This window comes from Myotis daubentonii, chromosome 1 (assembly GCF_963259705.1).
Source record: "Myotis daubentonii chromosome 1, mMyoDau2.1, whole genome shotgun sequence".
In the NCBI taxonomy this organism is placed as follows: domain Eukaryota; kingdom Metazoa; phylum Chordata; class Mammalia; order Chiroptera; family Vespertilionidae; genus Myotis; species Myotis daubentonii.
The window spans coordinates 209,280,386-209,294,075 of record NC_081840.1 but is presented as its reverse complement, the minus strand read 5'-3'; the positions used below and the strand labels follow the sequence as shown (position 1 = coordinate 209,294,075).

At 36.8% G+C, this 13,690-nt stretch overlaps 1 protein-coding gene across 3 annotated transcripts in view; it reads left to right on the top strand.

The window, feature by feature from the left end:
- UBE2K (ubiquitin conjugating enzyme E2 K) overlaps window positions 1-13,690 on the top strand; it is a 67,659-nt gene that overhangs the window by 36,030 nt on the left and 17,939 nt on the right. For 2 of the 3 annotated variants that reach the window (XM_059673104.1, XM_059673113.1), the window contains 2 exons: window positions 4,785-4,843; window positions 10,082-10,164. The exons of the other annotated variant lie outside the window; for it this stretch is intronic. In XM_059673104.1, the coding sequence (XP_059529087.1) occupies window positions 4,785-4,843; window positions 10,082-10,164 (142 nt within the window). The remainder of the gene's footprint in view (window positions 1-4,784; window positions 4,844-10,081; window positions 10,165-13,690) is intronic. 3 annotated transcript variants of the gene reach the window in all.

Below are 13,690 nucleotides of genomic sequence, written 5' to 3'. Positions count from 1 at the left end.
TTCGTAGATGAAGAAACCTTAAACTCAGAGAAGTTAAGTAACTTGACTAAAGTCATCTGAGTGGCACAGCTGGGATTTCAGTCTCAGCCTTTGACTTCAAAGCCTATATTTCTCATCACTTTTCTGTTTGTTTGTTTTTTAATAAATCAGCGTTGACTGAATATTAGAAGTGGTGGTTGTGTCTACTTTGAATGTTGTGGTTCTATAATCCTAGAATGAACATTTACCTCAAATTTTTCAGAAGAATCTAATATAGTACTAGAATATTTTTGTTTTTATTTAAAATTTTAAAGACCCTAAAATGTCTTTGGTATAGCTTACCAAATCTTAAATAATAAAATTTTATTTTGTTTTCTAGTTCATATGAGTCATTTTTAGATATTTAAATTTTCATTTTTATTATTTATTTATTTATTTATTTTTTAAAATATATATTTTATTGATTTTTTACAGAGAGGAAGGGAGAGAGATAGAGAGTTAGAAACATCGATGAGAGAGAAACATCGATCAGCTGCCTCCTGCACATCTCCCACTGGGGATGTGCCCGCAACCCAGGTACATGCCCTTGACCGGAATCGAACCCGGGACCCTTCAGTTCGCAGGCCGACGCTCTATCCACTGAGCCAAACCGGTTTTGGCGATATTTAAATTTTTATATTATTCATTGAGTGCCTCCTATATGTCAGCCCTCAATCAGATGCTTTCATGGAAGCTTTTCATTTAGTCCTTTTGACAATCATTAGATAATAGATCTTTGTTATCTTATAAAAATCAAGTTCTTGTCTTAATAGCAGATGTTGTATGTAATGATATGATATACAGTTGGCCCTGCATATCTCCAGGTTCTACATCTGTGGATTCAACCAACTTCAGATGAAAATATTTGGGGGAGGAGGATGTTACATTGTTGCTGATGTATATTATGTAGTTAGGTGTATGGTGGTTGTGTCTATACTGAACATGTACAGACTTTTTTATTGTCATTATTCCCTGAACAATATAAATACACTATAACAACTATTTGCATAACATTTACATTGTATTAGATATTATAAGTAATCTAGTAGGGGTGATTAAAGCACATGAGAGGATATGCATAGGTTATATGCAAATACTATGTCATTTTATATGAGGGACCTGGACATCTGCGAATTTTGGAAGTTTGTATGTCCTGGAACCAATCCCTTGTGGATATTGAGGGACGACTATACTAGCTTTTTTCTGAAGGCAGACATTATAAATATTCTTGAATTACTTTTTTTAGGTTCAGATGTTTTAAAGATAATAGGGCAGTAACATCATTCTAGAGTTCTTTCAGTAGTTTGATACATATAAACAAGGTACTTCCTGAACTAAATTAGATAGGCAGAATGTTCTCTACTTTCTTGGCAACCCTTAAGAGAGGTAGATAAATTCAAAAAATTGGGACATAGACACTATTTGTAAGATGATTGAGTTATAAATATAACATTTTTTGCTAATGAGAAACAAGTTTGGTGGTTGGTTTTTAAGTGCTTATTTCCACTGCTGCCACTATATGAGACATAAATATTTGATAAGATTAGTTTTAATGTTTTGGGAGTATATATTTAAGATAGATTAATTTAAATTATATTTTTATCATAAAACTGTTGCAGAGAAGTATTCACTTTGTTTAGGAAAAGCATCATTCAAAGGCATAAACATATACTACTTTTTAAAAATATATAAACACGGGTAAATAGTTTGATAATATTTATTGCAGGCTCTCACTAGTTTTTGAGATTTTTTTAAAAGTCTCGATTTAATAACTAAGGCCAAAATTTACCTGTGGAATGTTAAGTTGTTTATAATCACTGTTAAATAATGAGGCAGCTATTTTATGCAGTGTTAAAAGTAATCAGATTGAGAAGTAGAACACCCATGGAAAAATTACAGTATTATACGTGTTACTTAATTCTCATTTCATAATGGCTCAGTGGGAAAGCAGCAATTTAGTTCTTGAGCCTTTTTCCCTAAGAGTTGTTTTGAATTTGTAGAATTATTGATATTTTTAAAAAATCTCATCCCTTACCATCCCTTTGGATTAAGTTGAATATAAAAATGATAAAATTTTAATATTAAGTTATTCAAAAAGTAAATGTTTTGTAGGGAAACCTTTTATAATATGAATAATCCTATATAATAAAAGCCTAATATGTAAATCGACCAAATGGTGAAATGACTGGTTGCTATAACATGCACTGACCACCAGGGGGCAAATGCTCAATGCAGGAGCTGCCCCTTGGTGGTCAGTGTGCTCCACAGTGGGAGCGCCATTCAGCTGACTGGGATGAGCAGCTGCTCCTGCAGCAGGAGTAGCCCCTTAAAAGGGCAGGTCCACAACCACTCTGGTAACAGGGATGAGCCGCACTCTCACAGCGGCCAATTCTTGCAGACCACGCCCCCTATTATCAGTGCATGAATCTCGTGCACAGGGCCTCCAGTGTAGTTATAAAGCTCCCTCACTTGTGTTGCTCTGATGTATACCAAATAATGCTATGATTAGATATTGAAAGTTATCAGATAATAATTCAGGACAAAAAGAATAATTCAAGACAGAGCATATTAATAGGATGTGGGAGTAGAAATAGGATTGGGGACTCTAGGATTCAGCATTATTTATATATCTGGGCTCTCATACTACTCTTAATAGATTGTTTTTGGACATTCATGAAGGAATAACTTTATATAAAAGGTTATAGAGACACTAATCTGGAAATAAATTAGAAAAAAAAGTAAGGTTCTTAGGAAAGAAAAAGAACCTACATATTTTTCAGGCCAGATTTATTATGCCTGTATTTGAAGCTAGCATTTATAACTGAACATAAAGAGTTATCTCTGTATTCACAAAATTTCTTCAAGTACTCATCTCTTACCTATCTTATTTTTTGTTTCTTTTGTTTTGACTACTTTCCTGTATATTTCACTGCTGCCATATGCTTTTTGATTCAGGCATACAGTTCCAACTCATGTATCAGTTACTTTGGGACTCTATTAAAAAGAATTAGCAAGAAAAGAAGAATTGGAACCAAAAAGGGCTTGAAGAAACGGGAACCAAGTGAATTGCTCTTTTATTTTTCCCAGATCCACATTCACCTATCTATTTCTAACAGTGGAGGAGGAGGATTTGAGAGAATTCATGATATACTGAGAGTTCAATGTATGGAATTTTGAAGTTAATATTGCTTCTAGCACATAGTTTTTATTTTACTTTTTTAAAAAAATATATTTTGTATTGATTTCAGAGAGGAAGGGAGAGAGAGATAGAAACATCAGTGATGAGAAAGAATCATTGATCAGCTGCCTCCTGCATGCCCCCCTCTGGGGATTGAGCCTGCAACCCGGGCATGTGCCCTTGAGTGGAATCAAACCCAGGACCCTCAGTCCACAGGCCGACGCTCTATCCACTGAGCCAAACCAGCTAGGGCTTACTTTTTATTATGGAAAATGTCAGATATCTATAGAAGGCAGATGGTATAATGAATTCTTCATATAGTCATCAGCCAGCTTTATAGGCTTTCAACTCTTGGCCAGTCTTTGATCTGATGATTCCATGATTATTTGAAGTAAATCCCAGGTACAATTTTATATGTAAATATTCTGGCAGCACAGTTTTATTTGCTATAGTTTCAAATAGTGAATGTTCTATTTTAATGAATCTTAGAATTAGGTTCTTTAGAGTTAATATTCAAATCCAGGTTCTCATCCAGTGCAAGACTTTACCCTTTAGAGTTTCCTGAGAGGCTGTTATTATTCTCCCAGGTATGGGAAGCTAGATAAACTTTTTAAAATATGTATTTAGCCAGAACCGGTTTGGCTCAGTGGATAGAGCGTCGGCCTGCGGACTCAAGGGTCCCATGTTCGATTCCAGTCAAGGGCATGTACCTTGGTTGCGGGCACACGCCCAGTAGGGGGCGTGCAGGAGGCAGCTGATCGATGTTTCTCTCTCATCGATGTTTCTGGCTCTCTATCCCTCTACCTTCCTCTCTGTAAAAAATCAATAAAATATATTTTAAAAAATAATAAATAAATAAATAAAATATGTATTTAGCTGCTAATTGCTCAAGATAACTTCAAAACAGAATGTTGCTTTCTATTTATATATTACTGGTCAGAACAACCTCTTTGTAAAGCTTTGCATTTTGTACACCAATTTAGAGACAATAGTTTTGTCTTTAGGTGTACCTGTTGTTGAATTTTGTTTTAAAAATTTAGCAAGCAATGTTAACATTTAATTTAGGGCACAAGTTAAAAGTTTGGGACATTTTTGCTTATGAGAGAACCAGCTAGAAATAGATTCTTTCCATTTATAGCATAATCTATATATCCTTTACCTCTGTACCATCAATGCCTTTATACCTCCCTGCTTTCTTTCTATTTTTCTTTTCCCCACTCCCACCCCCCAGGTATTTAGCAACTCTTGTCGGTGTGGACTAGAAGAAACAAAAGGAGACAGATTCTGTACTGCTTAATTATCCCAATTAAATCTTTGGCATTGGATTGTCTGTGTGTTTAATGTATTTACCCATGTCTAGCCCTATTATTCACTGATAAGCTAATATAGTTGTATAAAATGGGTATTCTGTATGCTTTAAATTAAAAAATTATGCGTTTGATTATTTCCTTTTTGGGTTGCAACTTTAAAATGAGTTTGTTGTAATTGAATATAAAATACTACATGTTTTGAAAGTTCTACCATTATATTTGGCTTTACATGTTTCAGATGAGCAGTGTTCTTATCTTTCTGTTCTCCCATTTTTTAGGAGGAAGATATCAACTAGAGATAAAAATACCAGAAACATATCCATTTAATCCCCCTAAGGTATTGTAAGCCTATTTTTGTGCATGAACTTCTAAAATATTTCTCTTGGCCCATTTAATTAATACATATATTTTAGTGCTTATTAAAATTAGAGTGTTTTGAGTTGTTGACTATGAAAATTTAATGTGGACAAGATTTCAGATAATGGAAGACAGCTTCTAGAATTATGATGAAAAGCAAGCTTACTCAGGCAGCTAATAATGGCTCTAGGCAGGAATAATAGGAGATGCATCTGACAATGGCTTAAATTCTAGGTCTGGAAAAACTTGATGTTCCTAGATGTTGGAGAACTCACACAAATTATTTTTTTCATTTCTTTTTTTAAAGTATTATTATTATTATAAAGGTAGTTTGTTGTACAGGAAAGTTATATAGTGAAGTACAAAAAAATGGAAAACAAAATTTCAATATGACCACTTACAGATGTTCACTGTTTTCATCTTATGTTTGTGACTTAATTATATAGATATTGATTTCAGAGAGGAAGGGAGAGGGGAGAGAGAGAGAGAAGCATCGCTGATGAGAAAGAATCATTGATCGGCCGCCCCCTGCACACTCCCCACTGGGGATCGAGCCCTCAACCCAGGCATGTGCCCTTGACCAGAATCGAACCTGAGACCCTTCAGTCCAAACAAAGGCCAATGCTCCATCCACTGAGCCAAACCAGCCAGGGCTGTGACTTAATTTTATCCTCATTCTGGTTAATTTTTATCTTCATCTGGGTTACCATCCACTGGATTCAATCTAGGTTGTCAGTATTATCATTAGAATGAGTAAAGAAGATTTAGTGATAAGGATGACTTCATAGTCTAAATCTTTTTAATGGAAATGAGTTAGAAATAAAAGACCTCAAGAGAGCCCTAACCAGTTTGGCTCAGTGGATAGAGCGTCAGCCTGTGGACTCAAGGGTACCAGGTTCGATTCCGGTCAAGGGCATGTACCTTGGTTGCGGGCACATCCCCAGTAGGGAGTGTGCAGGAGGCAGCTGATCGATGTTTCTCTCTCATCGATGTTGCTAACTCTCTATCCCTCTCCCTTCCTCTCTGTAAAAAATAAATAAAATAAAAATTTTTTAAAAATGTAAAAAAAAAAGACCTCAAGAGATACTATTTTCAACCACTACATTTTTACTATTGAATAATGATAGTAGCAGCTATCACTTGCTTTGTACTAAGAATTATACATGCCTTTTCGGAAATAGTCTTTAAAATAGTCCTAATAAATGAGGGAATTTAGGCTAGAACTCAATAGAAAAATTTCATAAAGCTCATGCGCTCTTTTTCCATGATCCTGATGGAGTAAGGACAAAATCTCTCAGTGAATATTGCTCTACCAAGAACAGTCAACCAGAGTTTAAATCTTCCTTTTGCTTTTTAACTGGTTTTGTGATTTTTAGGAAGCAAACTATTACCTCAGTTTCCTCATTTATAAAGTCCTCTCATAGGATTATAAAGATTAAAGGAGTTAATCCATGTAAAGAATTAAATTCCAATAATTCTGTGAAACATTTTTAACATCTCTGAAATCAGGACACATCTTTCAATGGATGGTATGTCATAATTTAATTGGCAGAATTTTCTTCTTAAAGGGTACATAAAATTTGTATTTAATAACTGATGATATTTGAGATTTAATGAAAGGTAATATTTATAACAGTGCCTGTGTAGAGTAAACACTCAGAAATATTAGCTAGCATTAACCATTGATCACCACCCTAAGAGGTCCTTGAAGTCATCTGTTGTATTCATTCTATAGCATCACTTTTTTAAAAATATGTTTTTTATTGGCTTTAGAGAGAGGGGAAAGGAGAGGGATAGAGAGATAGAAACATTGATGAGAGAGAAACCTTGATCGGCTGCCTCCTCCGTGCCCCCTACTGGGGATCAAGCCCACAACTGGGGCATGTGCCCTGACTACGAATCGAACTGGTGATGGGTTCATGGGTCAATGCTCAACCATTGAGCCACCCGACAGGACATGTAACATCATTTTTAAATGCAGTAGCATTGACACTTAAATTTCCTCTATAAATTGAAATTCTCATACATTGCTAGTAGGAATGTAAAATATTGGTAGGTGATTTGGAAATACTTTGATTAAGATGGTAAAAGTAGAGTTTTAACCATTTGACCTAACAACTCTACTTCTAGGTTTCTAGTCAGTAGAAATGAAAACATATGCACACAATAATTTGTACAAAAGTGTTTATATCATCACTGTTCATGATAGTCAAAAAGTGCAGGCAACCTAAATATCCATCAATTGAATGGATAAATAAAATGTAGTGTGTCCATATAGTCAAATGTTATTTGGTTATAAAAATGAATGAAGCCCTAGTTGGTTTGGCTCAGTGGATGGAGCATCGGCCTGTGGACTGAAAGGTCCCAGGTTTGATTCCTGACCAGGTCATATGTCCATTTGTGGGCTTGGCCCTCAGGAGGGGGTGTGCAGGAGGCAGCTGATCAATGATTCTCTCATCATTGATGTCTCTCTCTCTCTCTCTCTCTCTCTCTCTCTCTCTCTTTCTCTCTTTCCCTCTCTGTTTCTCTCCCTCTCCCTCTCCCTCTCTCTCTCTGAAATCAATAAAAATATATTAAAAAGACAAAAATGAAGTGAAGTACTGATATGTGGTACAAGATAGATGAGCTTTGAAAAGAGTATGCTAAATAAGAGGTCCGGCAATCATTGATATGAAACTTTGGAAGAACCAAATTCATAGAGGCACAAATAGATTGGTAGTTGCTTCAGACTTGTGAGGTAGGGAGGAATGGGGACTGGCTGATGAGAGTTACATGGTTTCTTTTTGAGGTGCGAAATGGTAAAAAAAAATTCTATTGTGATGGTTGCACAACTCTGTGAATATACTGGAATCCATGAAGTTGTGCACTGAAATGCTCTCAATAAAAGTGTTTCATTTTTAACTTCTAAAGTCATTATTATAGCTTTAAAGTGATTGTATAGCCCTGGCTCTGTTTTAGGCACCATTAGGTATTATTTCACTTGCTTAAACCATAAACCTTCTGACATCTTCAGTAGTAATTTAAAATTCTGTTTTCCAATATAATTTTGAACCAACTTTTGTTTTAAAGTCACAAAAGGCTGTAATGTCTGAATTACTGAAATTCTGGCATAAGAATTATATTTTGAACTCAGTGGTAAAATTTAAGATGATGTGAATATTGAGGTTTTATTTGTTATGAAGAAATGTTTGTTGTACATAAGCTCTGTATAGCCTGTCTTACTTGACCTGCACTATATTTGAGAGGGATACTGTTTAGCCTTGTAATAACAGGATTGTCATTATGTTAATTGTATGTGTATTCAGTATGAGGCACATTAAATACTGGGATGCTCTTGTAGACAGGAGAGAGAAAGAAAGGTGTGTGAAGGCCCCAAGGCAAAAAGAAAAAAATCAAACTTTTTAAAAATATGACTTTTGGAGCAAATGCATGGAATATGATGTAGAAGTGAGATTTGAGAGATAGGTAGGGCCACTTTATGAATGTGGGCTTGCACAAAAGGAATGAGAAGCCATTAAAGGGCCTTAAATAGAGTAGTGGTATGAATCAGATTTGTTTTAAAGGATTCTCTTTGGTTTCAATGTGCAGAATGGATTGTAGGAAGCAGAACTGAAGGTAGTAAAGTTAGCAAATTGTTCAGTAACCCAGATGAAGAATGATCTATAACAGCGGTTCTCAACCTGTGGGTCGCGACCCCTTTGGCGGTCGAATGACCCTTTCACAGGGGTTGCCTAAGACCATCCTCCATATCAGATATTTACATTACGATTCATAACAGTAGCAATATTACAGTTATGAAGTAGCAACAAAAATAATTTTATGTTTGGGTCACAACATGAGGAACTGTATTTAAAGGGCCAGAAGGTTGAGAACCACTGTCCTATAACGAGATGGTGGTTCTGTGAATGGAGAGAAGTAGATATCGTTGAAATCATTAAACTTATTTTAAGAATAAAAAAAGGATCAAGGCATGGAAAGTATCCATTAGTTTTAGGTGTTTTGAAGCCATTAGTGACTTAAAGTGCTTTTTCAAATGGCATATATGTTAGTGAGTAAGTAGGTGAGGAAGTTAGAGATAAGTAGAATAGACAAATCCAAGTCATAAGGAAAAAAAGTGCAAGTTGTTTAGCCTCTTTCCTTAGCTTAGATTTGGAGCATATATTAATGAGTTGATTTTTTTATTGATTTCAGAGAGGAAGAGCAAAATAGAAACATTAATGATGAGAGAGAATCATTGATTGGCTGCCTCCTGCACACCTCACACTGGGGATCGAGCCTGCAACCCGGGCATGTGCCCTGACCAGGAATTGAACCACGACCTTCTGGTTCATAGGCTGACACTCCACCACTGAGCCACACCAGCTGGGCAATGAGTTGATTTTTTTGATTTTTAAAATTTTATTATGTATTGGTTCTAAGATTAGAGACTTAGAATCTGAAATCAGAGTTTATGAGTTTGTACATTGTTCTATTGCTAACTAGTTGTTTGATTTTGGATCAATATGTTAAACTCTAAGCCTCAGTGTCTCTTCCATGCCTGGCACATAATAATAGGCAGTTGAATTCTTTTTTAAAAAGAATTTGCTAGCCGAAACCGGTTTGGCTCAGTGGATAGAGCGTCGGCCTACGGACTGAAAGGTCCCAGGTTCAATTCCGATCAAGGGCATGTGCCTGGGTTGCGGGCACATCCCCAGTGGGAGATATGCAGGAGGCAGCTGATCGATGTTTCTCGCTCCTCGATGTTTCTAACTCTCTCTCTCTCTCCCTTCCTCTCTGTAAAAAAAAAATCAGTAAAATATATTTAAAAAAAAAGAATTTGCTAAAAAAAATTACTACAGAAAATTAGGAGCAATCTTATAGCCACTTACTACTTGTGCTTCCATTTACTACTGATTTTGCTTACTTTTTCCTTCAAACTTATTCTACACCTTACTTCATACTAAGAAAGTTTGTTTACTATCTGTGAACACCTAGTAATGGTTGGGTTTCTTTAAGGGCGGAGCATTTATTAAAAGGTTTAAAAGGAATGTATGTCAATGACAACATTTGGCTTACTACTTCAGTGCTTTTTCTTCTATACCACTCCCTTCTCTTAGGCAAAATGATGTAAGTATGGGCACTCTTTTTAAATATGAGGATTTCTTTCTCTTGTAATTCTGTTTAAACTATATGTGTTTAATTTCTGTTACTTAAAAACTTGTATGCTTTATATTTTTAGGTCCGGTTTATCACTAAAATATGGCATCCTAATATTAGTTCTGTCACAGGGGCTATTTGTTTGGATATCCTGAAAGATCAATGGTAAGAGATTTTCATTTTACCTTCTCCCCTCTCCCATATAAATTCCAAGACTATATTTGGAGTGTTAAATGAGTACTGCTTCAAAGCATAAGCTGTATATACAGAGGTGGGCAAAAGTAGATTTACAGTTCATATGGTAAATAAAACAATAAATAATAATGCAAGAATAAACTGTTTTGCATATGCATAACTGTAAGCCTACTTTTGCCCACAATGTATTACAGTTTCTCTTATTTGGGCATTGCCTTTAAGATTTATGTAGTTAAGTACATAATTGAAAATGTGTTATAATTGAGATCACAGTCTATATTTTAATACAGACTTATTAAGTAATGTCAGATGCTAGCTTACCTCTTGAGAAAAGTCTTGGACTTCATTTGTTATTTTGGTAAATTTGATTTTTTGTTGTCTTGAAGATATTTGTGAAGACTAAAAAAAGTATTGAAATAATCAGCTCTGACTTAGATGGTGTTACCCAACAAAAATGTGAAAATTTGTGTTAATTGAGCACATTTTAAGTTTCAGATTCCAAGAAGAAGTACCTTTGTAGGTGATATCTTCATTTGCACAGTAATTTATAGTACTATCACATATTTTGTCTGATTTTATCTTAACATAGTGTTTTAAGAGTTTTTACTCTGACCCAGGTCTGTGTGGCTCAGTTGGTTTTGCATTGTCCCATGCCTCAAGAGCAGAGGTGGGCAACTCCTGGTACGCGTGCTAAACATGGCACACCAGTAACTTTTGCTGACACGTGAAACCCTCTCTTATAATCTTCCATTTACAATTATTTTATTTTATTTTTAATTAAATCTTTATTGTTCAGATTATTACATTAGTTACTCTTTTTTCCCCACCATAACTCCCCTCCACCCAGTTCCCACCCTACCCTCCGCCCTCACTCCACACCCATTGTCCTCATCCATAGGTGCACGATTATTGTCCAATCTCTTCCCTCACCCCCACACCTCTTTCCCTCCCCCAAGAATAGTCAGTCCATTCCCTTTCTATGTCCCTGATTCTATTACAATCAACAGTTCATACTGTTCATCAGATTATTTATTCACTTGATTTTTAGATTCACTTGTTGATAGATGCGTATTTGTTGTTCATAATTTGTATCTTTACCTTTTTCTTCTTCCTCTTCTTAAAGGATACCTTTCAGCATTTCATATAATACTGGTTTGGTGGTGATGAACTCCTTTAGCTTTTCCTTATCTGTGAAGCTCTTTATCTGACCTTCCGTTCTGAGTGATAGCTTTGCTGGATAAAGTAGTCTTGGTTGTAGGTTCTTGGTATTCATCACTTTGAATATTTCTTGCCATTCCCTTCTGGCCTGCAAGGTTTCTGTTGAGAAATCAGCTGACAGTCGTATGGGTATTCCCTTGTAGGTAACTGAGTTTCTTTCTCTTGCTGCTTTTAGGATTCTCTCTTTGTCTTTTACTCCTGGCATTTTAATTATGATGCGTCTTGGTGTGGTCCTCTTTGGATTCCTTTTGTTTGGGGTTCTCTGTGCTTCCTGGACTTGTAAGTCTATTTCTTTGACCAGGTAGGGGAAGTTTTCTGTCATTATTTCTTCAAATAGGTTTTCAGTATCTTGCTCTGTCTCATCTCTGGCACCCCTATAATTCTGATGTTGGTACGCTTGAAGCTGTCCCAGAGGCTCCTTACACTATCTTCGTATTTTTGGATTCTTTTTTCATTTTGCTTTTCTGGTTGGGTGTTTTTTGCTTCTTCGTATTTCAAATCTTTGACTTGATTCTTGCGACCCTCTGGTCTGCTGTTGGGAGTCTGTATAGTATTCGTTATTTCAGTCAGTGTATGCTTAATTTCTAGTTGGTTCTTTATCACAACATCGAGGGTCTCATTAGATTTCTTGAGGGTCTCACTACATTTATCGGCGGTCTCACCAGTCTTTTCGAGGGCCTTATTAAATTTATCGGCGGCTTCTAGACAGTTCCTTAAAAGACCTTAAAAGTGTGGTTTTTAACTCTATATCCAACAGTTTGCTTTCCTCCAATTCTGTCATTTGTGTCCTATTTCTTTGTCTCGGCATTTTTTATGCTTCGTTGTGTCGATAGAGTGCCTTTCTGTGCTAAGTGTCCCAATTACCTGAGGTAGACACTCTTGGTGCACCCCCTTGTGGGCTTTGTGCACAGTCTTGTTGTAGTTACGCCTTGATTGTTGTAGTTATCACTGTGAGGAATTGACCTCCAGGCCAATTGGCTTTGAGAATCAGCTGTGTCTGCAGTGGGAGAACTTCTGTGCTGGAGACACCCCTCTGGGGCTAGACTTGCTTCGATAGGGCTTTGGTGCTCACTGAGTCTGCCCCCTGAGTGTGTCTTTTATGGTTCCACGGAGCTGCAAACTGGATGGTCCCACTCTGACCTCTGGGCTTTCTGGCTCCTGGATCTCTAGGGAGGTACTAATCTAGCCTCTGCCTGAGGCTATCCAGCAAAAGTCTCCCTGCAGGGCTTGGGCAGGGCGGGTCCCACAGGATCAACAGGGCGGGGTTAGCAATTATGGCTGCTCTCAGTCTTGCCCTCAGAGGCTCTGCTTCTCAGTTTCCCAGTAATCGCTGCAAGCCCCACAGAGAGAAAGCTGCCCTAGGGTTCTGAGCGATGCCAGACAGTCCCGCTTCTCCCGTATGAGTCTGGGTCCCTAGAGACTCGCCCGGAACTGGAGCTTAGAGCCTGAGACGCCCTCGCAATTGAAAACGACAACCGCGCCCTCAGCCGCCAGCCCACCCCACATGCACTCTGCACCTTAGTATTTTACTTCAGCACTGTGCCTCCTCTAAGTCTCGGTATGCTTTTCTCTTTCCTCCTAGTTGTAGAACTTCCACTCAGCCAGCCTTCCTGTGGTTCTGGATGATGTCCATTCTGTCTTTTAGTTGTATTTTTGAAGTGGTTGTTCGAGGCAGCAAACTCCGGTGTTTACATATGCGCCATCTTGGTTTTTACAATTATTTTAATATCGACTTTTTTATTTTTCAGATAAATTTAGTGTAGGTGCATCTTAGATAAATAAATAATTTTACATAACATGTATACATTAAAAAATAAATGGATTTTTCATCATCATATACTGTGTTTTTGTCGCTTGAATGAATTTTATTATTTCTTCAAGGTTTTCCACATATGTACACCTTAAGAGATATCAAGTAGGCTTAACATGTTCTCAAAATATTAGGGTTGGCACGCAGAAGAATTTTGAGTCAGAGATTTTGCTGGTTTTGGCACGCACTCACAAAAAGGTTGCCCACCCCTGCTCTAGAGGTTTGATTCCTAGTTGGGACACATGCCTGGGTTCCAGGCTCAATACCCAGTAGCAGGCAGGAGGCAGCTAATCCATGTTTCTCTATCTCCCTCTCCCTTCCTCTCTTTCTCAAAATCAATAAGCTTTTCTTTTCTTTCTTTTTTTTTTTTTTTTTAACTTTCTTACTCTGTAGCCATTATGTTCAAAATGTTCAAATTTTGGTCTGCCATTTACTGAACAGTGTAGTCTTGAGCAAATTACTTAATGC